Source organism: Aspergillus puulaauensis, chromosome 6, assembly GCF_016861865.1.
Source record: "Aspergillus puulaauensis MK2 DNA, chromosome 6, nearly complete sequence".
Lineage (NCBI taxonomy): Eukaryota > Fungi > Ascomycota > Eurotiomycetes > Eurotiales > Aspergillaceae > Aspergillus > Aspergillus puulaauensis.
Window position 1 is genome coordinate 646,277 of NC_054862.1, and position 24,593 is coordinate 670,869.

The 24,593-nt window shown below is 51.3% G+C and overlaps 11 protein-coding genes across 11 annotated transcripts; 5 read left to right on the plus strand and 6 right to left on the minus strand.

Moving 5' to 3' along the window:
- Positions 1-208: 208 nt before the first annotated feature.
- On the minus strand, positions 209-1,233 carry APUU_60276A (flavin reductase family protein; the record flags this gene model as incomplete). Its single annotated transcript, XM_041693498.1, has 2 exons — positions 209-1,050; positions 1,107-1,233. 2 exons carry the CDS (start codon positions 1,231-1,233, stop codon positions 209-211), a joined length of 969 nt encoding a protein of 322 aa, XP_041559422.1.
- A 328-nt stretch (positions 1,234-1,561) lies between these two features.
- Positions 1,562-2,038, plus strand: APUU_60277S (mitochondrial 54S ribosomal protein bL31m; the record flags this gene model as incomplete). Its single annotated transcript, XM_041693499.1, has 1 exon — positions 1,562-2,038. One exon carries the CDS (start codon positions 1,562-1,564, stop codon positions 2,036-2,038), a length of 477 nt encoding a protein of 158 aa, XP_041559423.1.
- A 318-nt stretch (positions 2,039-2,356) lies between these two features.
- VPS5 (sorting nexin 1) lies at positions 2,357-4,344 on the minus strand (the record flags this gene model as incomplete). The annotated part of the gene is made up of 6 exons (XM_041693500.1): positions 2,357-2,509; positions 2,565-3,167; positions 3,218-3,598; positions 3,655-4,133; positions 4,199-4,258; positions 4,311-4,344. The coding sequence occupies 6 exons, from the start codon at positions 4,342-4,344 to the stop codon at positions 2,357-2,359; spliced, it is 1,710 nt and encodes a 569-aa protein (XP_041559424.1).
- A 542-nt stretch (positions 4,345-4,886) lies between these two features.
- Positions 4,887-5,746, minus strand: mde1 (methylthioribulose 1-phosphate dehydratase MDE1; the record flags this gene model as incomplete). The annotated part of the gene is made up of 3 exons (XM_041693501.1): positions 4,887-4,998; positions 5,063-5,538; positions 5,612-5,746. The coding sequence occupies 3 exons, from the start codon at positions 5,744-5,746 to the stop codon at positions 4,887-4,889; spliced, it is 723 nt and encodes a 240-aa protein (XP_041559425.1).
- A 991-nt stretch (positions 5,747-6,737) lies between these two features.
- Positions 6,738-8,653, plus strand: clxA (calnexin; the record flags this gene model as incomplete). Its single annotated transcript, XM_041693503.1, has 5 exons — positions 6,738-6,863; positions 6,924-7,206; positions 7,263-7,393; positions 7,446-8,099; positions 8,159-8,653. The coding sequence occupies 5 exons, from the start codon at positions 6,738-6,740 to the stop codon at positions 8,651-8,653; spliced, it is 1,689 nt and encodes a 562-aa protein (XP_041559426.1).
- A 998-nt stretch (positions 8,654-9,651) lies between these two features.
- On the plus strand, positions 9,652-11,500 carry APUU_60281S (CoA-acylating methylmalonate-semialdehyde dehydrogenase; the record flags this gene model as incomplete). The annotated part of the gene is made up of 2 exons (XM_041693504.1): positions 9,652-10,390; positions 10,446-11,500. 2 exons carry the CDS (start codon positions 9,652-9,654, stop codon positions 11,498-11,500), a joined length of 1,794 nt encoding a protein of 597 aa, XP_041559427.1.
- A 306-nt stretch (positions 11,501-11,806) lies between these two features.
- Positions 11,807-12,747, minus strand: APUU_60282A (uncharacterized protein; the record flags this gene model as incomplete). Its single annotated transcript, XM_041693505.1, has 4 exons — positions 11,807-11,956; positions 12,026-12,484; positions 12,556-12,597; positions 12,694-12,747. The coding sequence occupies 4 exons, from the start codon at positions 12,745-12,747 to the stop codon at positions 11,807-11,809; spliced, it is 705 nt and encodes a 234-aa protein (XP_041559428.1).
- An 835-nt stretch (positions 12,748-13,582) lies between these two features.
- On the plus strand, positions 13,583-15,116 carry APUU_60283S (dynactin subunit 2; the record flags this gene model as incomplete). The annotated part of the gene is made up of 3 exons (XM_041693506.1): positions 13,583-13,621; positions 13,678-13,737; positions 13,794-15,116. 3 exons carry the CDS (start codon positions 13,583-13,585, stop codon positions 15,114-15,116), a joined length of 1,422 nt encoding a protein of 473 aa, XP_041559429.1.
- Positions 15,117-15,413: 297 nt separating this feature from the next.
- On the minus strand, positions 15,414-17,271 carry ALG12 (dolichyl-P-Man:Man(7)GlcNAc(2)-PP-dolichol alpha-1,6-mannosyltransferase; the record flags this gene model as incomplete). The annotated part of the gene is made up of 3 exons (XM_041693507.1): positions 15,414-16,864; positions 16,924-17,202; positions 17,256-17,271. The coding sequence occupies 3 exons, from the start codon at positions 17,269-17,271 to the stop codon at positions 15,414-15,416; spliced, it is 1,746 nt and encodes a 581-aa protein (XP_041559430.1).
- Positions 17,272-17,459: 188 nt separating this feature from the next.
- On the plus strand, positions 17,460-18,015 carry APUU_60285S (YOS1 family protein; the record flags this gene model as incomplete). Its single annotated transcript, XM_041693508.1, has 4 exons — positions 17,460-17,493; positions 17,555-17,614; positions 17,679-17,789; positions 17,960-18,015. The coding sequence occupies 4 exons, from the start codon at positions 17,460-17,462 to the stop codon at positions 18,013-18,015; spliced, it is 261 nt and encodes an 86-aa protein (XP_041559431.1).
- A 1,222-nt stretch (positions 18,016-19,237) lies between these two features.
- creB (ubiquitin C-terminal hydrolase CreB) lies at positions 19,238-21,838 on the minus strand (the record flags this gene model as incomplete). Its single annotated transcript, XM_041693509.1, has 4 exons — positions 19,238-21,341; positions 21,400-21,413; positions 21,470-21,610; positions 21,803-21,838. The coding sequence occupies 4 exons, from the start codon at positions 21,836-21,838 to the stop codon at positions 19,238-19,240; spliced, it is 2,295 nt and encodes a 764-aa protein (XP_041559432.1).
- Between the last annotated feature and the right edge of the window lie 2,755 nt (positions 21,839-24,593).

Here is a 24,593-nt window from a genome sequence, read left to right on the forward strand (position 1 = left end):
TATTTGCTCTGCCTCTTATCTTCTTAGTAGTAGTAGTAGTAGTAGTAGTAGTAGTAGTAGTAGTAGTAGTAGTAGTGTCATCATGTAGTTCAAAATCGTATCTATGTATGGTACAAGGTAGCCGCAGTAAGTAGAGTAGTATATACATTCATCCGCAATCATCGCGGCACTTAGAGCCAGGCAAATCTGAATCTATTTATCATTAAGATTAAACAACCTCATCTCCAACCTCCCAAAACTTGGTGTTCGCATAGGCTAAGCACAAATCTTGAGACGAGGTCTCGAGCTCATTCGCGCCCTCGCTCGTGATCGCCCGCACGACCGTCCCAACAACAATCGTATGGTCATACACATTGACAACGCTCTGTGGGAGAAGCTGGCACTCAAATATAAACGGGAAGCAGCTAGGCGTGGGTGCGGATTCGGCCGTGGGGTTTATATTTTGCATCTTCTGTCTTCTTTGAAGCAGAGGTAGGGGAGAGGGTGGTACTGAGTGACTTTCTCCCCCATTTCCGCTATTATCTTTCGCATTAGCGGGAAAGGTAGTGGAGGGCTTAACGCCCACAAACTCGAACTCGCCCTCCCCTAGGGCGAGGTTCTGGTTTCCGCGCGCAAAATCCCGTGCTAATGCTGCAGTGTGTGGGTTTGTTGCTAGGAGGTGCACGAGGAACCTTCCCGAGGAGAGGAGTGCATGTAGCGTTTCGGAGGGCCGCCGCACATTGAATGAGATGACGGGTTGTGGGGTGAGAGTTACGGTGTTGAAGGAGGAAACAGTCATGCCGCGGAATTGGGACGTTGGGTCTGATTCTGGCTTGGTATGATGTGTTCTGGACGGGGCGGGGTCGGTTGATGTGATGATTGCGACGGGATAAGGGACCCGGCGCATGAGAAGGCGGACCTGGGTTGATAGCGAGAGGGGTTTCTCATCTTGGTGGGTGTCCGTGCTTGGTGATGGGGTTGCACTGGTGGTGAGGGTTCGGTGCAGGTGCCATTGCTGCGGCGGACTATATGGTAATGATTGGGCCGGCCGTATAGCGGTATATCGGGTTCCTATATGCCATATTAGTTAGATTGTTCCTTGAAACAGGATAGCTGTGTAGACGAACCTCTACAGGATCTTGCGCTCCGAGAGGCGGATAGAAGAGCTCGGGAGTGAAGGAGCTTCATCCCGGCGGAGGATAGGCACGAGCGCAAACAAATTACTAGAGGAAAGATAATCCGGCACGCCGGCATACATCATGGAGAAATCGTAAATATTTATCAGCGGGTAGCCATTCTCATGAGCACCCCGGCAGCTGTGGTTCAGCGTAATAAGAGACACTATAAAGAAACCGGAAGGTTGGTGGTTGTATACGCTCCGGAAAGAAAAGTTCGGGAAGCCGCTTATGTAATCCTACAACCTCCGACCAAATTTCTCGACACCAAGAAACTCCGTACAAGGCCACAAGCAACGTCCCGATTGTACCAGGACTACTCGGCTCCAGGCAATTCAATCCACTCAACCCGAGCTACCACGTCGCCTAATCGGAATTGATACCTTGGATACTACTATACCGCTTCAATGTCCCTCCACACTACGCTCCGCCGCACCGCGGCCTCACCAACCATAAAACAATCTACCACTTTCATCTGCTCACAATGTCGGCATGCGTCGCTGCTCCGTCGGCCCAAGCGTCCCTACACATTTACGCAACTCATCACCCTCTCGGATGGAAGTACATTCTTGCACCGCACGACCTCCCCGCTGCCCGTTTACCGATCAACAAGGGACACGCGCAACTCGATCATGTGGAACCCAAGCAGCAGCAAGCTGAGGAGTGTAGAAGACGATGAGGCTGGGCGATTGGCTGCTTTCCGAGCGAAGTTTGGAAGGAGTTGGGATGCGAACACTCCTACTGAGGAGGCCGGTGCGGATGCCGATAAGGGGGGAGAGGATGCGAAGGCTGCCGCCGCCGAGGCGCAGGAGGAGGAGGATAATCTGCTGGATTTGATTAGCTCGTTTGGGCAGGAGGAGGCTGAGGGGACGAAGAAGAAATAAATGTGAGGATTTATGATGTTGGAGGGTGAGGAAGAATTCGTTTAGTATTCTATATCGCTGGGTTGTATTCTAGGCTTTTGTACAGTATATCATAGCATCACCAGAATTTTGCATTGAGGATCAGCTTCCTACAGCAATGGTTTACAGTAGACCTCTGGACTTGGTGGAGTATCGACAATGTAGAATAAGTTTGGATTACGCACAGAACTCGCCGTAACATAAAGATCATGGTACCATACACAGGCGGACGAGAACGGATAAAACGAGATAAGGGATATTCGCCGCTTGTCTTTTGTACAGGCAAGAATGTAAACGACCTTATGCCTCTTCAGCTGTCGATGAGGCAGTTTCAGTAGGCCCCTCTGGAGCCGATTCTGCAGAGGCATTGTGTTCAGAGCCAGGTGGGTAGAAAGGAGTGTCGTCCTCGCCTGCATCAAGCTGCAGGAGAAAGGTTTCCCAAAGCTCGATTAGCTGCGTCATGTTAGTTGGATCCACGTTATTAGTTCGGTGTTCCAGGATCACTAACCTCCTTCTGACCTTCCACAGCACTTTCCAAGAATGTTTCCACCCCAGACTTGAAGTCTTCCACCTTCTCCTTCTCAAACCTCTGCAGCTCATTTCGCATCAACCTGCCCATGTCCTCGAATAGCAGCCTTGCCTGATGAACTCTCCTTTCTGCATCCGCCACGTCCGCGTTGGCTTGGTTCAGCCGGTCTTGTTGTGACTTTCCTTGTCGAAGAAGTTTCTCTTGGCTGTTCTTACGTTTCTGCAACTCCGACTCGGCTGTATGCCAGCTATGATAGGCCTTTTGACGCTGGGAGAATGCCGTTTTGATGCTACCAATCAAGCGGAGATATTCGTCAATTGTAATACCTAGCGTCAACACATCCTGCTGCGCCTGGCGGTCGTAAAGTTCTTTAATACGTAGCTGGAGATCCGATAGCCCATAAAGAGGGCCAGAGAGAAGCGGGGACAGCTCAACGGCGGCTAATGACTGTATTGAGACAGAGAATTCACCAGCAGCCTCTGACAAGCCCTTTCGCTGGGCCACAACTGTGTCGATGGCTTTCATCAATGCCTTAAGCTGGTTCTCAAGTGCGTCCAAATAGATCTTTCGGTCGTGGAACCACTACCATAATTAGCTGGGAGGCGTTTAAAAGAGATCCTGTAGTAACTCACGTCGTCATGCTCGATAAACTTTCCACCTCCACCAACACTGATACCAAATGAACTAAACATGCCCTTGCTCTGACCCAAGTCAGGCTCCTTGTTCTCTTTGTTCTTAACATCCACATTGAACGCTTCGCTCTCGAGGAAGATCTTCAGATCCCCATCATGTTGGAGGATAGGATGCGTAGCCGTCTTGTTAAGCATACGTTCCAGCGCAGCTCTTCTTGACTCCACAAAGTTGGTATCAAAGCGGCCCACCGCCTGCTTCTCGGGCGGGGGAGGCACGACTACGCCGGGGTTGTTATTGTGCAAGGAGTTGTAGAGCCATAGGAAATCTCGATAGCGCCGGCTGACAGTAAATTCGGGCTGACGATACGCTTTCGAGGTCGTCTGCGGCGAAGTCAGCTTCACGTCTCTTTGGTCCGTAGAGAAGGATGACAACGTACCTTGGTCCTGACTTGGTACACTATATGGCTACTGGTTAGATCACCGACTTTGTGAGGATCACCGACGGAGATATCAAAAGTCGGGTGGGCAGCTTTCTCCACGCTAACGCTCGGCTGTTGTTGTCTCTTTACGGATTCCGCATCGCTTGGAGGTTGAACCGGCGGGGGGTTTCTAAATCCCGTGCCATCCTCTTCCAGGTTTACCGAGTCCATCATACCGGCGCCACTGGACGCTTGGGATGCGGACGAGGTCGGACGCACATTGCGACCCGCAAAAGCTTCCTTCTGGGGTGGTATGGGGGCTTGTTCGGTGCTAGTTGGGCTGCTTTCGACGGGCTTGTCACCGAGCGGACCGAGAGGATCAAATGTATCGTCAACCGCCTCTAGTTTTGTTGCCTGTGCATTGATCTTGCCTCTGGCCCGGGGGCCTCGTCGTACCGATGAGCGCGCGGTGTCTTGCTGTGTTGGTTGCTCCGGAGCTGCGCAAATGCGGATTGGTTAGTATGGTAGGAAAGAAGGTGAGTGAGTATCAGTGACAATATACCTGCTCCTTCTGTGTCCGACCGTGGCGAACCGAGGTTGCCAGTCGACTGTGAGGGCACATCTGCACCCCGGGTTAGCTGTGATGCGACTGTATGTCTCTGCCTGGCACCTACCGCCCCATGGAGAATCCCCGCCTTCCAAATCCATGAGTGATCGGGATCGGAGAAATCAATGGGTATATAGTACAGAAACAAAGGAAGCAAAAGGCTTAATAAAACTGTATAACTGATATTGGAATGTGAATGGGGAGAGCTGGTGCGGGATGGAAGGTGAGGAGTCGGAGGTCCCAGCAGGCCAGCTTGGTCCAACACCGCCCGCGGCAGCTAGCCTGGACTGTTTAATTCCCCGCTAAGCTTCAAGGCAACATCGAATGCATGATTTATACTGAGCAAACAAAATGTACACTCTCTTCGAAAATCTCTCACTCATTATATTTAGGGATTCTAGTGTTCCTATTTTCGATGCTTACTATACGCTATAAGCGTGTGAATATTTGTGCTTGACATATTATCAAGATATATATATATATATATCTGCTCTATCCAACTCCTAAGGTGTACTGTATTCTCAAAAACGAAGTCATCAACATCATACAATTCTATTCACAAGCGCTACATGCAACAGTCATCTTTCTCTTCATAACTCCGTGAACAATAGTCTTAATAGGACAGCCGGGGCCGTGCCGCTATTTATTTGACCCATGGAATACCGAGCTTGTGCATTTCAACAGCAAGTTGGAACAGGTAGTCCAGACTCTCGCATTGGGTCTTCGCCTTGGCAACATTGTCGCCCCAGACGTAGCTGTACATATCAATTAGCATGCATTGAAACTGAAGGATAAGGACAGTGTGCGCGATGAACTAACATTCCGTGTCTTCTCACAAGCACAGCATAGGTATCCGGATAGGCATCCATGGCCTTCTCCAAGCTTCCGGTGAGATCCTCCTCGAATGCAGTGTTGTCGATAACCGGAATTTTCAGAGTATCAAAAAACCCTAGCATGCCCTTGCCTGGGCCCTTGGGGATACCCTTGATCTGCTCGATGTTGCTGATTTCAAAGCACCCCTCGGGGCCCTTCTCCCGCTCAACTAGGAGCGTCACCAGAACAGCCCATTGGGAGTGGGTATGAATGCAGCAGCCAGCACCACGTTCAAAGGCAGCCAGGAACAGCGGGGTACAGGCGGAGGGCTTCAAAGCGAGAGGCTTGCGGATGTACTTGCGGTCGGAGGGAGGGTACTTGGGGGTGGGAAACTCCAGGACGAAGATATTGTGTGGTTGCATCAACTCCTTCTGCACACCAGAAGGAGCGATAAAGATGTGTCCCCCATTGCGGATGGATGTCTAGGAAAAAGCAGTCAGCCGGGTGTACTAGGATTGAAATTGGTGCGCATTTCGAAATGTGACAAGCGCTTACCCCGCCACCAGTGCCCGTAACCCATCCCCAATTGTAAAATTTACGGCAGAGTTCGGGGATCAAATTGGCTGGGTGCTCTGGGTCCTCCGATTTGATCAGATGGTCATTGTTATCGTGCTGAACCTCTTGCGCCATTGTGATGCGATGGCGTAGAGTGGAAAGATTATATAGTCAACTTTCGGAATTTGGAAAGTTTAACCGTTACAGCAGGGGATTGGCAAGACACTTGCGCTTTTCGCTGAAATTCAGATCCGAATACGGACGAGAAAAGTCGTACGGGAATGGCAGAAGGGGATGAGGGCGAGGAGGGGTTATACAGCAGAACGACGTCGAGGCCATGTCGCGACAGAAATTATTGGCGATTGCAAATCGGGACCCCACTTGTGCTCTTCACGGGCTTTTGAATGGACCAACCAGGTTTCTTGCTTCTTTCACCTTCCTTCGTTCTCAGCTCCAAGCGGGCCATGGTCTGGGTATATCATTTGCATAAATTGGTGGTATTTGTTCATTCATAATAACCACAGAATCCTCGCTGTAGGCCACAAGTATAGCTTCAAGTTGTAAGCTTAATCACAACTAGGTAGTCTACTAAAGGGACCGTGACCCATAGATTGGAAATGTTTCACTCCTGTTTCCTCCGTAGTCCATACACTGCCATTGGATTGGTGACCGCTTCCCCATATTGTTAAGCTTTCCCCGGTACTTATTGACAGCACCAGGCGTTGCAGAACCATATGAACCAAAAGTTAAGATTGCTTGCATGCCGTAGAATATACTTGGAGCAGTGCATCGCAGCACTCACTCGCGCGCAACGAGCCATACCCTGTACTATTGGCGGAGTTCGGAATAAGATTGTGAAGGGGAGCCAGATCTGCCGACAGAACATTGGAGAACCGGCACTAACCCAATTAAGCAGCGGGCGGCGGAAGAGGCCACCTTGAACTTACCAGCTTCATTGCTTTATATAACCTCCTGTGATTCTTTCTCCGATTCTCCTTCCTTTCTCCTCCCGTCCTCTTCTGCGCTGTGCAGCCTATCTCTGTCATCCATCTCGACTTGACTTCGCGCTCTCCTTTCCTTCACGGAGGGCCAATTGCCTGAACGCTTGTTTGTTTGTTCTTACACCATGCGTCTCAACACAGCTCTTACCTCCGCCCTGGTCTCCTCGGCCTCGCTCATGGGCTATGCCCATGCCGCCGAGGACGAGGCCGCCCCCGATGCCGCTTCAGTGGTCGAGAGACCTACTTTTACGGTTAGTTCTTTTGTAATAATTTTGTGGCAGTTTTTTGTTCGCTGACTTCATTCCGTCTAGCCCACCGACCTTAAGGCTCCTTTCTTGGAACAGTTTACCGACGACTGGCAATCGCGATGGAATCCTTCGCATGCGAAGAAGGAAGACTCCAAGTCCGAGGAGGACTGGGCCTACGTCGGCGAATGGGCTGTTGAGGAACCCTCTGTCTTTAAGGGTATTGAGGGAGACAAGGGTCTGGTCGTCAAGAATGTTGCGGCCCACCACGCCATTTCCGCAAAGTTCCCGAAGAAGGTTGATAACAAAGGCAAGACCCTTGTCGTTCAGTATGAGGTTAAGCCACAGAGTAAGTGAATCCTTTCGGTCGTTGGGCCTTCATCTCGATACTGACAGTGTCGTAAGACTCCCTGGTCTGCGGTGGTGCCTACATGAAGCTTCTCCAGGATAACAAGAAGCTAAGCTCCGATGAGTTCTCTAACACTACCCCCTACGTAATTATGTTTGGTCCCGACAAGTGCGGTGCCACCAACAAGGTACGACCAGTTACAGATTATTCCTCCATGGCCATGTGCTTATTGTTCGCAGGTTCACTTCATCTTCCGTCACAAGAACCCCAAGACTGGCGAGTACGAGGAGAAGCACCTGAAGGCTCCTCCTGCTGCCCGTACCAGCAAGACTACCTCCCTCTACACCCTTATCGTTCGCCCCGACCAATCCTTCCAGATCCTCATTGACGGCGATGCTGTCAAGAACGGTACTCTTCTCGAGGATTTCAGCCCTTCCGTCAACCCCGAGAAGGAGATTGATGACCCCAAAGACAAGAAGCCCGACACCTGGGTTGATGAGGCCAAGATTCCCGATCCCGAGGCAACTAAGCCCGATGACTGGGACGAGGAGGCCCCCTTCGAGATTGTTGACGAGGCTGCTGAGAAGCCGGACGACTGGCTAGAGGATGAGCCTAACAGCGTTCCCGACCCTGAGGCAGAGAAGCCCGAGGACTGGGATGATGAGGAAGACGGTGACTGGATCCCTCCCACTGTTCCTAACCCCAAGTGCAGTGAAGTCTCTGGCTGTGGCCCCTGGTCTCCTCCCTTGATCAAGAACCCTGCCTACAAGGGCAAATGGTCTGCTCCTCTTATCGACAACCCCGCCTACAAGGGACCTTGGGCTCCCCGCAAAATTGCCAACCCCGCCTACTATGAGGACAAGACCCCATCCAACTTTGAGCCCATTGGCGCTGTAAGATCCCTCTTCCCCGTAACCTTAAACAAACTCGTGCTCTACTAACCGGCTGTTAGATTGGCTTCGAGATCTGGACTATGCAAAACGACATCCTGTTTGATAACATCTACATTGGACACTCCGTCGAGGATGCTGAGAAGCTCCGCAAGGAGACCTTTGATGTCAAGCACGCTATTGAGGTAGCTGAGGAGGCAGCTTCCAAGCCCAAGCAGGAGGAGAAGGAGGCCGGTACTAGCGTCACTTTCAAGGAGGACCCTGTCACCTATGTCCGCGAGAAGATTGACCACTTCGTTGGTCTCGCCAAGGAAGACCCCGTCAACGCCGTCAAGCAGGTTCCTGAGGTGGCTGGTGGCCTTGGTGCCGTTCTCGTTACCATGATCCTGATCATTGTTGGCGCTGTTGGGGCTAGCAGCCCCGCACCTGCCCCAGTTAAGAAGGGCAAGGAGGCCGCCAAGGCTACAACGGAGAAGGCCAGTGAAGCTGTCAGCTCCGCCGCGGAAACTGCCAAGGGCGGTGCCACTAAGCGCACTACCCGATCCTCCGCAGAATAAGACAGTGCGCTAGACAGGTTGAGTGAGCAGAGAAGAACCATACAATCGCAAAGAAAAGTCAAATTCTAAGGACGGCACGGATAATAAGCATTATATTCCCCATTCCGATTTCGAAGCTGTTGCGCTACTTTATCGAGGATTTTGATCCTGTTAACGTGACATTTCTATGAGAACGAACCATATGTACAATGAATTTTGATCAGCAAGCTTCCATATTCTCCATGCTCCATTCCTTTAAAGCCAAACCAGCACAGGTAGTACGTTAATATCCTATGACTAGCCATTGAAATAGCCACAGTCCGTACTGTTAGATACCATGTTTTATACTGATGAGAAGCGATATTGAACTTCACGAAAGATCAGAGCACATGAACCAGAGTGTAGCACGGGATTGAGGGCGAGTAGCTGATGCGCAGAAATGCTGCTTCTCGTAGTGTTCGGGGCGAACTGTAGTCTTTGATTCTGTGTCTGGGGTGGCTTCGGCGCGATGTGCGATAGGCAAGTGAGCGGGATTACCCCAATTTGGAGACGATGATCAATCCCGCCCCCGTGATAACACTGAGAGTCCAATTGAAACCACGTTTTGGAGACGCCGAAGAAGACCCCCAGCGAGGAGAATAATCCAAATAAGCAAGTGAATCCTGGAGAATGGGTCTTAATCAGTTTCTTGAACCCAGCTAGGCTAGCTGTCATTGATTCGACATGGAGCTCTATCGGAATTGTATACCCAAGATGGGGTCGGTGGAATGGCCTTCCTGATACAAAGCAGCAATATGATTGGCTAAGCTCGCCGAGGGCAGTTGTCGGTTTCCCTCGGGTTGGGGAAAGTGCGGGCGGATAACATCGTAATACAACCTAGGTACATATAACCCCACGGTCTTCTCTCCCTTGAATGTCTTCGCCATTCCTTTCATCTTCTTACCGCCACCGCTCATATTCTCCCAAACTTCATCGATATTATCTCGATTAATCAATACCCTACCCATTCCCTTTTATCCATGATGGCCGCCCATCGGTCTCTTAGTCGGTCCATCCCCGCGCTCCGCGCTGCCTCTCCCCGCACGACGGTGGCCAGCATTTCACCCGCCAGGGCAGCTGCGGCATCAGCGTCTCGCTCTATTGCGACTTCATCTATGTCTTCATCCCGCGTACTAGCATCACAGGCCTTATCAAATGGCCCCGTGGCCGCGCGACGCAGGCTTCACGCCACTGCTCAACAGCTCACCCCCGCAACTACATCCGCGGCTAGTACCGCCACCGAATACCCGACGAGCCACGAAGCCGTCACCAACCCAATTGATACAACCAACTTCCGCGACAATGAGTTCCTACCTTCCAAGGCGAGCACATGGATTGATCTGTTTGACCCCGCCACCAACAACCTCGTTACCCGTGTACCTCAAAGCACCGATGAGGAGCTCCGCGCCGCTGTTGACTCGGCTCAGAAGGCCTTCCCCGCTTGGAGGGCCACAAGTGTTATGGCTAGACAGCAGATTATGTTCAAATTTGTGAACCTTATCCGTGCTAACTGGGACCGTCTGGCTGCGTCCATTACTCTTGAGCAGGGTAAGACCTTCGCCGATGCCAAGGGTGACGTTCTCCGTGGTCTGCAGGTGGCGGAAACTGCCTGTGGTATCACTACCCAGATTACCGGCGAGGTTCTGGAAGTAGCCAAGGACATGGAGACTCGAAGCTACAGAGAGCCCCTAGGAGTTGTGGCCGCTATCTGTCCATTTAGTATGTTACCCCATGATAACATATTCCCCAATGGCAAACACTAATAAGTATATAGACTTCCCCGCCATGATTCCCCTCTGGTGTATTCCTATTGCTACAATCACCGGTAACACTCTTGTCATGAAGCCCTCTGAGCGTGACCCTGGAGCGGCCATGATCCTGGCAGAATTGGCCAAGGAAGCAGGCTTCCCTCCTGGCGTTATCAACATTATCCACGGCTCTGCCAAGACCGTCGACTTCATCCTGGACGCCCCTGAGATCAAGGCCATCAGTTTCGTCGGTGGCAACCGTGCTGGAGAGTACATCTACACCCGTGGTTCCGCCAACGGCAAGCGCGTGCAGGCCAACCTTGGAGCAAAGAACCACGCTGCTGTGCTGCCTGATGCCAACAAGAACCAAACCCTCAATGCCATTGTTGGAGCAGCCTTCGGTGCCGCAGGCCAGCGTTGCATGGCTCTCAGCACCGTTGTCACAGTCGGCGAGACAAAGGAGTGGCTCCCGGAGATGGCAGAGCGAGCCAAGGCCCTAAACGTCAACGGAGGGTTCGAAGATGGTGCCGACCTTGGTCCCGTCATCAGCCCCGAGAGCAAGAAGCGCATCGAAGATCTGATCGCTAGCGCTGAGAAGGAGGGCGCCACCATCCTCCTTGATGGAAGAAACTACAAGCCCGAGAAGTACCCCAACGGCAATTTCATCGGCCCCACCATCATCACTGGCGTTACCCCAGACATGACGTGCTACAAGCAGGAAGTTTTCGGTCCTGTCCTTGTCTGCCTGGAATCTGAAACCCTCGACGACGCCATTGAACTCATCAACAAAAACGAATACGGTAACGGCGCAGCTATTTTCACCTGCTCTGGTCCCACTGCTTCGAAATTCCAGAAGGAGATCGAAGCCGGCCAGATCGGTGTGAACGTCCCCATCCCCGTCCCGCTCCCGATGTTCTCCTTCACCGGTAACAAGAAGAGTATTGCCGGTGGTGGTGCGAACACATTCTACGGCAAGCCTGGTCTTCAATTTTACACACAACAGAAGACAGTGACGAGCTTGTGGCGCGCTGAGGATGCTGTCAGCACCAAGGCTAATGTCGTGATGCCGACACACTCATAAGTCTGTTTTTTTTTTTTGGAAAAGCAAAGGGTTACCAAGAGGCTTTGTTTTGATTTAATTGACGTTCAGTATGATGAATGATCAAATTGCTCCTATTATATACTCTATCTGTTATCGGCGAATACCATATTTTCCATGTATTCTTTGGAATAAGCAACAACAATTAGTAGGTAATTCTGTCTTATTCGGGGGTAGTTGTGTAACGACTATCAGCGTAAGAGATTATCAAATACAACGCTGCCGCAGAATTACCGACTCTATTGTGAGTATATATCCACACATATAGAATCCCTGATCGACCAATATCTAGTAAGCAATGTCGTCGTCGTCGTTCTGCTCGGACTGAGGAGGAACAAAGGTGTAAACAAGTCTGGCGAGCACATACTCGCCGTTATTCGCACAGACGACACGGCGGGTATGGTAGCGCTCGCCATCGATCGTTTCAAAGCCCCAGACCTATACACACACGGCGTTAGCATCTAATACCGCATCAGGCATAACAGCAAGAAAAAAAAGTCAACATACCTGCTCAGCCGTCCAACTCGAATCCAAACTCTCCACATAACTCTGCAACCAAAGACCCTCCTCACCCTCCCCAAGTCCCTCACCTACAGGGTCAACAAGGAACCCCTCAACCTCAGTGCCATCCGCCTTGATCTCGCCACGGAGGAACCTCCCGATCTTCTCATCGTCGATATTCGTGGAGATGTCCACGTTAGGTCTCACCTTGCCGCTGGCATCTTTAGAGCCGCGCAGGAACCGCGACTGGCCCTCGACACGCCCAAAGATGGTGTCGTTGTGCTCGCGCTTCTTCCAGTCCGTGATCCGCAGCTCACTGGTTCCCTGCACGCCACCGGTCACGATGTTGTCGACGTCGATGTGCTGGATTGTTTTGTCGGGATCGTCGGGGGATTGGTATTGTTTTGTGTTTAGGGTTATGGAGACCCAGGCTAGGGTTGTGCGCATGAACCAGCTGAGGCCTTGCTATTAGTGGGCGCATGGTGTTAGCTTAGTTGCTGGGGGGAGCCTGGGGAAGGATAGGGACGGTGTGGTACCATAGCGAGGACGGGGTCCGTTTGGTCGGAGATGTTCCGGTCCTGTTATTCGCATTGTCAGTCTCGTTTTTGTCGATATGCACCTGGAAGGGGCAAGTGCAGCGGGGAGCTCGAAAAGGGAGACGATGTGGAACGCACCATAGTCCAGCTGCCATTGTAGTTGGTGAAATTGATATCCGTAGGAGTAGCCATTTTGGATAATAGGGAGTAGATATTGAATCTGGGGAGAAATAGAATTGAAATAATGTGGAATAATGTGCAAGGGAGCGTAGTTCGAGGAAGGGGGGGAAGTGGGGACGTAGTAAGCGGAGGTAAGAAGAAGCTGACAGACAGCTCTCTTTATGTACCCCCCGAGCTGGAGCTTAGATTGACCCTGCAGTTTCACGCTGTGCACCGGCTCATGTGTCTGGAATGCTGTGATTGCTCGCAACTCCGCAATGGTTGGACCTGGTTGCTCCGCTGGTCTGGGAGTTTGCGAGGAAGATCCGCTGCGAGACCGAGGCTTGTTGGCTAGCTCACGCATGTGGGCTCCATATCCTTCCTAGGGGAGACCATTCCTGGAGGGGGTTCGCCTGGATTTACAACTATTGAGGCTTCTACAGTAGTGTCAGGGATTGTTTCAGGCAGGATCTTGACGAGTTTGAGGCTGCTGGCGCATCTACCCTTGTCTTGCGCTCCATAGTCTATATTGACAGACCGATAGAACGCGATGGTTACTCTTTTTCCCGCTATGTGATAACAGTCATGCTTTCAACAGTGTAAGCAGTGTAACAGGACAAAGTTATTTTCGGTCGGACAGGATGTCACTATCACATAACGTCGAGGGCTGTCGGATGATAGCGCGCGGTTGTATACTTGGAGAGCGCAGCTGCCCCTCATCGGAGCTGCTCAGGCATTAAGGCAATAAGGCTGTATTGGAGTTTATACCTCAGGCTGCAAGGCACGAACTTCCCCTTTCACGTGGTCTGGACCCAAACACCTTGAGCTTTAATACAACCGGGCCAAAACACCCGCAATTGCTCTAGCTATGGCGTTCAACAAGAAATATGCCGGTCTTCCTGACCTGGTAAGCTTTTTGAATTATTTTGTCCTGCATTATCCGCTCTTCGCTAACTCGTCCAGGACCTTGCTCCCGATATCTACGAGACCCCCGACCTAACAGACGAAGCCTCCACGGTCCCGGTATATTGGTCTCCGCATTATGATTCTCACTGAGCTCATTTCTAACGGCGTTGCAGACAGCAACGATTCGCACAGCCTCAAATGCAGACGATGTCGGTTCCGACTCGGATATTGACCAAGACCCTGTCAACGCGGACGAAGCGCGCTCCCACTTTCTCGGAGCCACCGTCGACGCCCGTCGTGTGAACTTCTCAGACAGCATTGCTACGAAGCGAAAGTCTTACAAAAGTAAGAGCCGGCAGAGGCGGAAGAACAGTATCGCGGAGGGTGAGGAAAGTGATAGCGAGAATGAGAGTTTGGAACGGAGACTGGCGCGCTTGCAGCGCGAAGTGGAGGAATTGAAGGATGAGATGGCTACCTCTCAACAACCGGATGCGGAGACCAGCAACCTCCCAGACGAGGCTAAAGGGACACTAGATGATGGCGTCGAGAAACTCAGTCAGGCACTAGACAACCTCTACGCCTCGTCCCGGGGAGCGTCCCAACCTAATTCGGCGGCCGCCTTGATATCCCAGAAGCTTGCATCAAACCCCTCGACACAGGTAGCGGATATTAGCGGCTCCCAGATTAAAGCTGCAGCAAGGAGGACTGACTATGAAACGACCGGTCCTGCTGCTGGCATCCTCTCACACGCTGCAGCTTTCGATGCTCGACTTGCTCTTATTGAATCAGCAATGGGAATTTCCACCTCCTCAAACCCCTTCATCTCCGAGGGAACCTCGGACTCCCCACTCCAGCCAGTCCTTCCAGCCCTTGATCACCTCACCTCCCGCCTCTCAACCCTCATGACCCTACTCGTCGGCCCGAGCCCTGTTCCCGCGGCCCCAACAACGAGCGTACCCGCAAACTCAGCCGCCGTCACAACCCCGCACCTCGAGCTGCTTTCCACGCGGGTCAGGAAACTTACAACAGACGCTGAGGCCCTAGCGTCAGCGCGCAAACGCGCGCTCGACTCCGCGAAAGCAGCGCAGAACTCCCGCATCGCCCGCACAGCGTCCGAACTCTCTATCTCTGGCTCCCCCATCGAGCCCGAGCAAACCGCCGCTCAGCGCGACGAGCAAGCAACTAAGATCCAAGCTCTATACGCTACCCTCCCAACTATCCAATCTCTTCACCCAATTCTTCCCAGTGTTCTGGAACGTCTACGCTCTCTCCGCGCTATCCATGCCGGGGCTGCGCAAGCGTCTGAATCACTGGACGAGCTAGAAAAACGTCAAGCCGATATGGCGGGAGAGATTGAACAGTGGAAGGAAGGGCTGAAGGCCGTTGAGGAGAAGATGGGCCAGGGTGAATCCGCGCTGAAGAGTAATATTGAGCTTGTTGAGCCGTGGGTTCGCGATCTGGAGAAGAGAATGGAGCGGTTGGAAGCAGGAAATTAACGTAATATACCCACACTTGATAGATTTAGACGAGGATGGGGAAGAAATGCAGGACATACGGCTATGCCATCTCATGCATATATATACGTAGTACTACATACATACCTCTACTAAATCAAAATTTAACGAACAAGATACCACGCACGAAATCACGGTACCATAAAAACACCCCAATGTTAGTGCATTCTTGCATTGGGAATATATGATCACGATTTATACCTAGCTATAGTGACTCCAAGCTGCGCCAAAAAGACCAAAAAAAGAGCCAGAACAACCCATTACCGATCAGTTCTCACATCACCGCACCCTCGCCAAAATTCTAATTCTCTCTTCCGTCCTAACCTCAACCCACCAACCCTTCGTAACAACCCTCCTCAAACCATCCCTAATATTCTCCCAAAGACCCACAACACCTAGTTCATCCGCCTTCGGGCCCAGGATAGCTCTTAAAATCCCCTCCTCAACAACGCCCGCTGCTTCCTCCCCCTGTTTCAGAACACGTAACCCTGCAAACCCGGTTATGGAGTCCACGGTCTTCCATGCATACGTACTTGCGTGGGCGTATTCAGTTCCGGAGCCGGATAGTGAAACTAGGGCGTCTGCTTCGGCAGGTTCGAGGAGAACGTAATCAAAGCGGGACCAGAAGGTTGGCTTGTTGGATTGCGAAGCTAAGGGGTCGGATTTGTCGTAGGTCCATGATATTGAAGAATGAAGAACATCTCGTTGGCTGGGGTGGGGATGTTGCAGGAAGCGGGTAACGCCTGTTTGGCAGGCGAGGTTACCTAGGTGAACAGAGACGGGGATTGGTTGGTTGCTGGACTTCGGGGCTGAGTTGTATACATGGGTGTGAAGTGAGTTGAGGGCGTGCGCGCCTGGGTAATTTGCAGACGAGGCTGGGAGGAGGACGAAGGTAGAAAGAAGGCACGACGCGAGTGTTGAGATGATCATTCCTAGGGAGAAGAAGCGGTAGAGGATGGATTTAGTTCTGTGCGTCCAGATGTAGGACGCGCCTAGGGCTGCGACGGCGGTTAAGGGCGGGATTGTGTAGACGATGAAGCGCCATTCTTTGTGGGGTTGGGCAGAGTAAATGAAAATGTAGGCGAGCGATGGTAGGAGCATGGAAATGGCGATGCGGCGTGTTGCAGGTTGGACTAAGGACACGGGAATGCCGATAAGGTAGGTTAGGGGGTTCATAAGAAGGCGAGGGAGAGCATTGGTTAGGTAGTAGTGCCATGGATGGGTGCCCCAGGCGGAAGCCTGACCAGCGAGGACGTTGAACTTGAATGCTGCGAGCTCTGGCCAAAGCGGAAACTGCTGCCAGAAGAATGAGTCCCCGGGTAGGGTTATGGACAAGCCCAGTAAGAGGCCCAAGATTCCTGCTGGTATTATCTCGCGCTGGATGCTAATGCGGCCCAGGGCAAAGAGGAAAGCGGTATGAGTAGCCAGGAAGAGCGCCAGCTCCGCACGAAAGACGATACCCGCGATTGTGATCAGGTATAGAGCTATCCTGCTGCGTTTGCGATATGTACTTAAATTTACCGGCTCGGGAAGGAGGGATGCCAAAGCGAATGTAGTCATGCCAAATGCAAACATATTTGACAACGTCCGCGAAGCATAGTAGATGACATGGAACTGGCTTGCTTGGAACAGGAGGTACCAGACAGCAGCAGTCCTCCCAGCCGCGCGGCGTAAGCCACTGGCAAAATAGAGGAGCGAGAGGGCATTGAATAAGCCTAAGATGGCGCGGGCTAATGCATGACAATCATTAGCAATTTACGAAAGCAATATCCTCGCAGGAAATACCCACCTACAAACTGCCGGTCGATATCAGGCTTCAACCAGATAACTGGAGTCGAAAGGCCGGAGAGCGCGACAGCCCCAGCAAATGTCCTGGGAACAGCCCCCGGGAATTCAAAATGATCATATTCTGCTTGCAGCGTATTCTTAACATTGGCTGTGGGAATTCCATACGTCTCAATGTCATGTATGGCTTGGATATGAAATGACTCCTCTACCTTAGTGTATGGAGCAATCCACAAATGCAGGACGACCAGCGCCGGGAGAGAAACGAGCAACAGCAGATAACCTGGTCATTAATTAGTACTCAGTGAAGATTTTAGAGCTAGACAGAAACCTCACCAACATCTCTCAACATTGTGCGCCGAAGACAACCTGGTTGCCGATGGTTGTAAGGAAGTCGGAGCGGAGCACAGCTCGGATGTGATTGTATGCCGTCAGTCAACTCACGTCGATCTGGCAGCTTCGCCTTCTCTCCACACCCACCACTTCTCTCTCCCTCCACAACACCAACACCCAGCCCAAACAACCACCACCACCTCTACAATGTCGTTCTTCGGTCTCGGAAGACTCGTCTACGGTGCGCAAACCCCCCCTATTCTGGCCCTCCCCACCACCCAACTGACATCCGCTCTCCGCAGTGATAATCCTCATAACCAACTCCATCGCAATCCTCTCCGAAGACCGCTTTCTCGCACGAAGTACGTCTCCTCCGACCTAATCAATTTCTACTCAACTTCAAAAACTAATAATTATTCCCCGCAGTTGGATGGGGGCGCACGCAAGCGGACCCTGCCTTCGGCGCCGCCTACGACAGCACAAGCGTGAAAGCAAAGACCATAAACCTGATTGCTAGTGTGAGGACAGTGATGCGGAGTACGTGCTACCCTTTTTAAAACTCTCCGTCTCCTATCTAGCTACGGGCCAGCTTCAGCTTCCCCTAATTCGAGAAATGACAAGAGGGGTCGCGCTGGCTCGACTCGATCCCTCCAAACCAAATGTGGACACGCGCGCATTGCTAACGGCCCTCTTTTCTGGGAAAATAGTACCCCTAATCGCGATTAATACAATAATCATCGTCTATGAACTCATCTTAGGATGACCGCACCATTTCAAAGCTCTTCGAACCATTTTTTGCTTGCTTCAGTGTCGCTCGAAAAATAGACGGAAAAATAAACCCCGCGCATTGCCTTCTCCATAAAACTTCACACCATATATCCTTTTATCCATCTACCCACCCGTACATTCGTCGGTATTTGAAGTGTACTCGTTGTCTGTCCATGATACAGGAGGTTCGATATAACTAGAGACGAAGAGGGGAACACGACTTCCAAATATGTACCTATCGGACTCTGTGCTGACGCGGCAAACTGCGCTTTGCGGCTGGAGGACAGTGAGAGGAAGGCTGGAAGGAGAGCTAGCAGTTGATATACAGCTTGCAGCCCACATGTTGCATGATGCAGCGTTGACTTTTATTTGTGCTTAAGCGCATTATTTGGATGTATTATGATATATTTACGAAAGTGCACTATTCTATCTTTGTATAGAAATATTTGGTTCTCATACCAGGTTACTGGCCAGACGTTACATAGTGTATACACCAAAAAACGGTTTGGGGTACCAAGATGTAGGAGATATCTAACCGATCGGCGATGCAGAACTGATGTGCTCAATGCACTGCACCCAGAACAATCCATGTACACACCTCTCAGACTGGCTTACGAGCAATTACCACACTGCGGAAGAAGGGCCATTGAAGATAAGAAACATTAGAGAGCAGGTACTCTGCAAGAGTCGTAGGATTGTACAGTAAGTATGCACCCTTTTTTAATCTCAAGGTAACGGTATCCTTTCTCTCCAAACCGGACAATCTAGACAAGTAATGAGGAGGACCTCCCGAATAGTAATGAACCAGGCTCCTGGAACATATACTCAGACATAACGAGGGAAAAATAGAACGATGAGATTTGAGGTCCAAAACGCCATATTCGCCAAGCTGTGGGACCCAGACACGGATATCACAAATAGATGGATCAAACGAGGGAAAGAAAAAAAGCTGAACTGAAGCGAAGAAAGCATAGATACTCAAACATCTGCTAGATAGAATATGCGATAAAATGCAAACAAGATGCAACCCATGTCCAAAGCGAAAAGCGTGCGCAAGTAACACATGAACTGGACGCAGCTACCAAAGCCATATTCGACATAGATAGCTGGGTCCAGCTGTGAAGAGAATCTGATGATACATCGAAAAATATATGTACGGCGGCATATTGTATGTGCACAAGAGGATATTGGCTAGACTGGAAATCCAAGTAAGAAACTCACGAAATGAACGATTTTTTCCTAAGGCTGAAACTTCGCCACTTGCCGTGACTCGAGCGTTCGTGCTTCGGATTTTTGATGGGTTCTTGCTCTTTAGGCGGCGAACTCGGAGGGGCCTCAGGCCGGGGTGAACGTAGAAGGTCATTCATTGGTTGTGAATCTGGCCGCGGTGATGGTTGGGGCGGGGGTTCTGGATGCCCTTGGTCGCTTGAGACTTTGCTCGAGGAATGATCGCCATTCGGCAATGCTGGAATGGGTGGTAAAGAAGAGCGATGGTCTTTGTCTTTGCCTAAGCGGTGGCTGAGACTCCTGAATCGGCCAAGGCCTCCAGTGGATTTCCTAGAAGACCCATTCTCAGTGTGATTGCGTCGATCCTCGTCGTCCTTCGTAGCTTTGCTCGCCTCGAGAGCAGCCTTCAGTTCATCGTCTTCGCGCCGTTGTCTATCCTTATATTTTGTCTCAGTTTCTTTCCGACGTTGTTTTTCTTTCTCCTTCTCAGCCGCTTTGCGTTCCTTCTCTCGCTCCTTCTCTTCTCTGGCATGCTGTTTCTTTAACTGTGCGTCACTTTTTCGGGATGCTAGTGGGCTCGAGGGCGTTTCAGGAATTGGCGGGACGGGAGGTAGCGAAGAAATGGGGGGTTGAGAAGGAGCAGCAGAAGGTACATTTTCTGCGTCGGTGTGTTCAGGATGTGTAGACAGCTGAGGTGCGGTTGGGGCTCGCTTCAGACCCGTGAAGCGGTCATGGTCCTCGTATGTTGGAATCTGGGAGGCGCTATGAACGTGAGAAAGAGCGGGCGAATTGGCGAAGCCATTTTGCTTCATCGTGGCAGCATTTAAATCGACGGGAGGCTCCATGTTTTCCTGCTCCTGCTCCTTCATCACGGCTTCCATAGTTGTCTCCTGGTAGAAAAGCACATACGCACAGGCTAAACCGGGCTTGTCACCGAAAAAGTTGCGAACATAGTTCTTATCCACAGGTTCCACCATTTCATCGTCAAATAGCAGCCACCCTCTATCCTGAGTCTTGATGATAGAAACATAGTGACCATGATAAGGACCACCACCAATGTGGACAACCACCGCATACAATTCGTAAAGACGATCGGGGTCTTCGGCGTCATCGGTTGTGTTAAAGAGGCGAAGATGGTAGGGGTAAACAACTCGATGGAAAAGTTTTTGGAGCCGTTGCAGATCTTCGGTATACTTGAAGCGTTTGAGGTGCAAAGCCAATATCCGGGGAAGCCGTTTGATCTTCATCCTCTTCTCTGCTTCTTGCAGACCCCCACAATTGTCACAGTGAAACTTGTTTCTTTCACATAACATTTCCTCCGCCGAAAATTTCCTTAAACATGAAGTAACCGAGGCATGTTGCTCCAAATCCACAGATAAATCCAGAAATACTTCATCGCGTTGAGAAGCCTTTTCACATGTGAGACATTGTGTTTCGGAAGTCAAAAGTCCCTCAAACAATTCATGAACCCAGCGAGTAGTGTTGGGTGTTTTGGAACCTGAACTCGACGATGGTTGAAGGGATTCCGAGCTCTCGATCGCGGGGGTAGGGTTCTCTAATGGAAGACGAGATGCTGCATCTTCCACATTTGAAACAACTTGATTAAGCAAAAGGTTAAGAAATTCATGTGCGTCTTGGTGCATGGCTGTCCGAAACATCTCATTTTCGCGGCGGAGCACCTCCAAGAAATGTTGCGGCCGGATAATCCCTATTCGAGATTGACTCCCAACGACAGATTCAAAAATGTCCTTCAACGAACTAAATAATGATTCCGGTATGCCGTAGCTGGGGGCATTATTAGCCGTCTCCAGGAGAGGTAGTGACTGTAAAGCTATCTTCTTCTTGTACTCCGGCGAATCTTTATCTTCGGGCTTCTGTTGCGGGTTCGGGGGCTGCCCAGGCCGCGGAGAATTGGCTGCTTTCTGCTTTTCTGCCAGCGCCTCAGCTTCCTGGCGCGCATTTGGATCTTGGTATCGGAGGGCCTTTGCCAGCGCAGCTTCTAAGCTCTCGATCGGGGTTCGTTTGGGGTAATTGAGAACGGCATCTCGAAAAGGGACTGAGTAGTAAAGACATTGTAAAATCGAGTTACAGTAACTGCGGTGATTCATTAGTGGTTTGTAGTTTGGGAATGCCTGGCGAAGTAGCCACTTACCATGTGTTTCCGAACTGATAGGGCGGTGATCAGCAGAGGCCCAAGAAAAAGGACTCGGATAAACACTTACATTTTCCATTCCAAAGAACTTATCACTGCCATCTGTTCGGATCGGACCCAGCTCAGTGAGCATTTTCTCTAACGGAGTCATCGGGAGCGGTTGGGGCTCCTTCTTCGGAGGAGGTACCCCAACTGGAGGTGCGGTAGATCCCTAACGGAGAATTAGCATGTTAGAGCAGGACAGCCAGCGATATCCGGAGTAGACTATGCGTGGTCAATGGCTCCTCCATGAGTTATGAAGAGGAGCTATATCAGGCCTGGCAGTAATGTCTGAACCAAGAGCGGAATGTGGTAAAAATAGGCCACAGATCGAAGAAGACCATAAGGCACAACACAAACTCACCACATCTTTTCGAAAACTTCTTAGAATTGACCCCATGATTGTCACCAGTTCTCTTGATCCGTAGTGACCGCCGTCATCTGGCGACGAAGCGGGGAAAGAAACCGCTACTCAGTTCGCTAACCGCACCAGTGTTGCCTAGATAATCCGCAGGCGGTTTCAAGTATGCGACAGTCGGAGCCTCGGAGGTAAGCGGAGGGAGGATGGAGAAAACGGCGCAAGGAATTGGACAAGGAAAAGCGAGACGCGTTATAGAGGATGACAAATGATCGTTCAGGGCAGGTTACGGATCTCACGAACGTGGCGACCAGACGTTGGGGAAGTGGGTGAGAGCGAACGGAAGAATATGGGCGGAAAGTGAGGGCGGAGTCGAAAGACGGAGTTGATAAGCTGATCGGTCGCTGGAGGCGAAGAGAGAGCGAGATTGGGTCTGATCGAGGGCTCTAGGCGAAGGAGATGGAGGTCACAGATTCGCAACCGAGCAGAAGAGGCAGGCTGAGACTGGGAGGGAGGCAGAAGTGAGCCAGAAGAACGAGACTGAGGAGAGGAGAACGATGGGGCGAGGCCGCTGTACCTCCGGGCCTCCAGGACGGGTGGGCTCTGTACGGAACTGTAATATTCTATGACGACGGTTGACGGGTCCGAGAGCATTGAAACGAGGGGAAGGAACCAATTATCCAGGGCTCTCTTCAATAAGTTCACTTCTACGGTGCTTCCACGGCGCTCTTGATTATTAACCTTTATTATTCAACGCCATCCCCCATATCATGGGGCTTTGGGAGGAATGAGACCGCCGTTGGGACGCGTATTTATCAGCGATACGAACTCTTATCGGTAATGTAATTACGACCACCCCATCTCCATCCCACCCTCGACCCTCGCGTTGCAATCGCCAACAGGAGAACTCATCTCCGCCGGGGGCGTTCATTGATCAATAGCAGACGGAGACAAAGTCTGGCAGCAGGGTCAGCTCATCTTTTTTAGTTTCTACATCTCTGCGGGAGGGGTGGAGGGAGGCGATCCCTTGCGGCCCAGGATCGATTGGGGCGATGCTGGCCATAATATGCTGCTTCAGCTCACCTCAGCCCAGCAGCCTGTGTCAGACAGGCTTTTTCAAGAGTTTGCCTTACTCGGCACCCTGTGCAACGTGCTTTTTCTAGGGGGCTCCGCCCGGGCGGCTAAGAAACTTCGAGATGCGCTGTGGAAGGTCGCAAATCGCTGCAGACGGTAAGACGAGATGCTTACATCGCTCAAAGGCCCAACTGTCGAGTTGCACGGTTGCACATGTGTCTGCCTTCAGTAGAGAACTTAGGCCTCGTGGCTGGGGGAGTGAAGCCAGTTAGGAGTGGAACGAGAAGCACACCGCATCAGTGGACTGTGGTCATGCAATTCCACCAATTTCGAAGCGGCGCTGCAGGGGAAACATCCTCCGGATAAATAACAGCGTTTGCTATTATCCAGGCAGGCAGGGTTACATTCAAATCCACCCACAAGGCCTTTGATTTGTTGCCAGCCCTTTGGCATTGGCTTAGCCTTTCTGTGCGCCACGAGTCATTCTGTGCGACTCACAAGAATGTGTTCGAGGAACTCCGTATTCGAGGGCGGGAACCACAGTGTCAAGCCTCCCACTGCTGGCGGCAGACCACAGACCGTCCGTCGTCTGGTCCGCAAGTCTCTGGCGCGATTAGCGATGACAGCGGTTTGTCCAGCAAAGAGGAAAGATATGGATCTCGTGCGTGATTTTACAAAGCCTCCGACTGGGCGCGGCTCTTGGCGGCGCCTTTGTGTGGAGCAGAGAACAGCCACCATCCGCTGCCACTCGAGTCCTCGACCATAGCCACCGTGGAAGACGGAATGGCGCTTGTTCATCTTATCGCCAATAAGCCCCCGGGGAAGAGTCGCCCTCGCGACCTCCAGGCACACTGGCTGAGAAGCGTCATAACCGCCTGCTTGACAGGTTCCATATTATTGCACTAGGATGGGACAGTTCCGACGACCGAACCACGTGGAATCCCAGAAATGACATGAATGCACACAGCCAATCGTATAATCCCATTCGCCCCATCACCACTTGACCCCAACTTTGGAGTTAGCCGCATTCCGCTTGTTCCGGCGCTTTCCACTGTTCTGTCGGGCTGTCCGGAGTAATCTCTCCGCACGATCTTGCAGGCATCGTGGAAGAAGCCTATTTAGTATTTGGCCTTTTAGGTTTCAGTGCACAGATCAGTTCCTGGCAACAACTTTGGAGCTTGTTCTCTCTTGCTTTATACATAAGTTATGACTCCATTTTCACCTCGATAAAGCCAAGTGGTCGGTGGAGGTTGGAAGTTGCGTCATTGCCCGGTGATAAGGACAAAGAGTCCGACAGTCCGACAGTCCGACACGAAGGACTCCAACACGGAATACCTAATACTATACAGCAACATACGACTCAGTCGCGCTCCCCTGGTTACGAGCCACCCCCGCTGTCAACCAGCTTTAAACGGAAGGGGCAATAGTTATGCCGCTAACAAACTCAGTTCTAAGACTCGAGTACGGGGTAATTCAATCACAGCTCCTGACTGGCTTTGGGTTTCGACATCTTCATGCATAGGCATGGAGAAAGGCACAACGCTCCACTGCGCTAATTACGCTCAACCAACCGTCCTGCCTGCGATCTTCTGCTTGCGGATCAAGTTCGGCTAAGGATCAAAACTTCGAGGCTGCCAGGACCAGGCTCACATTGCAGCGATATAGTCCGGATCCGGACAGCAGAGCCGATTAGGTCATTAGCGATCGCAACACACACGAACTT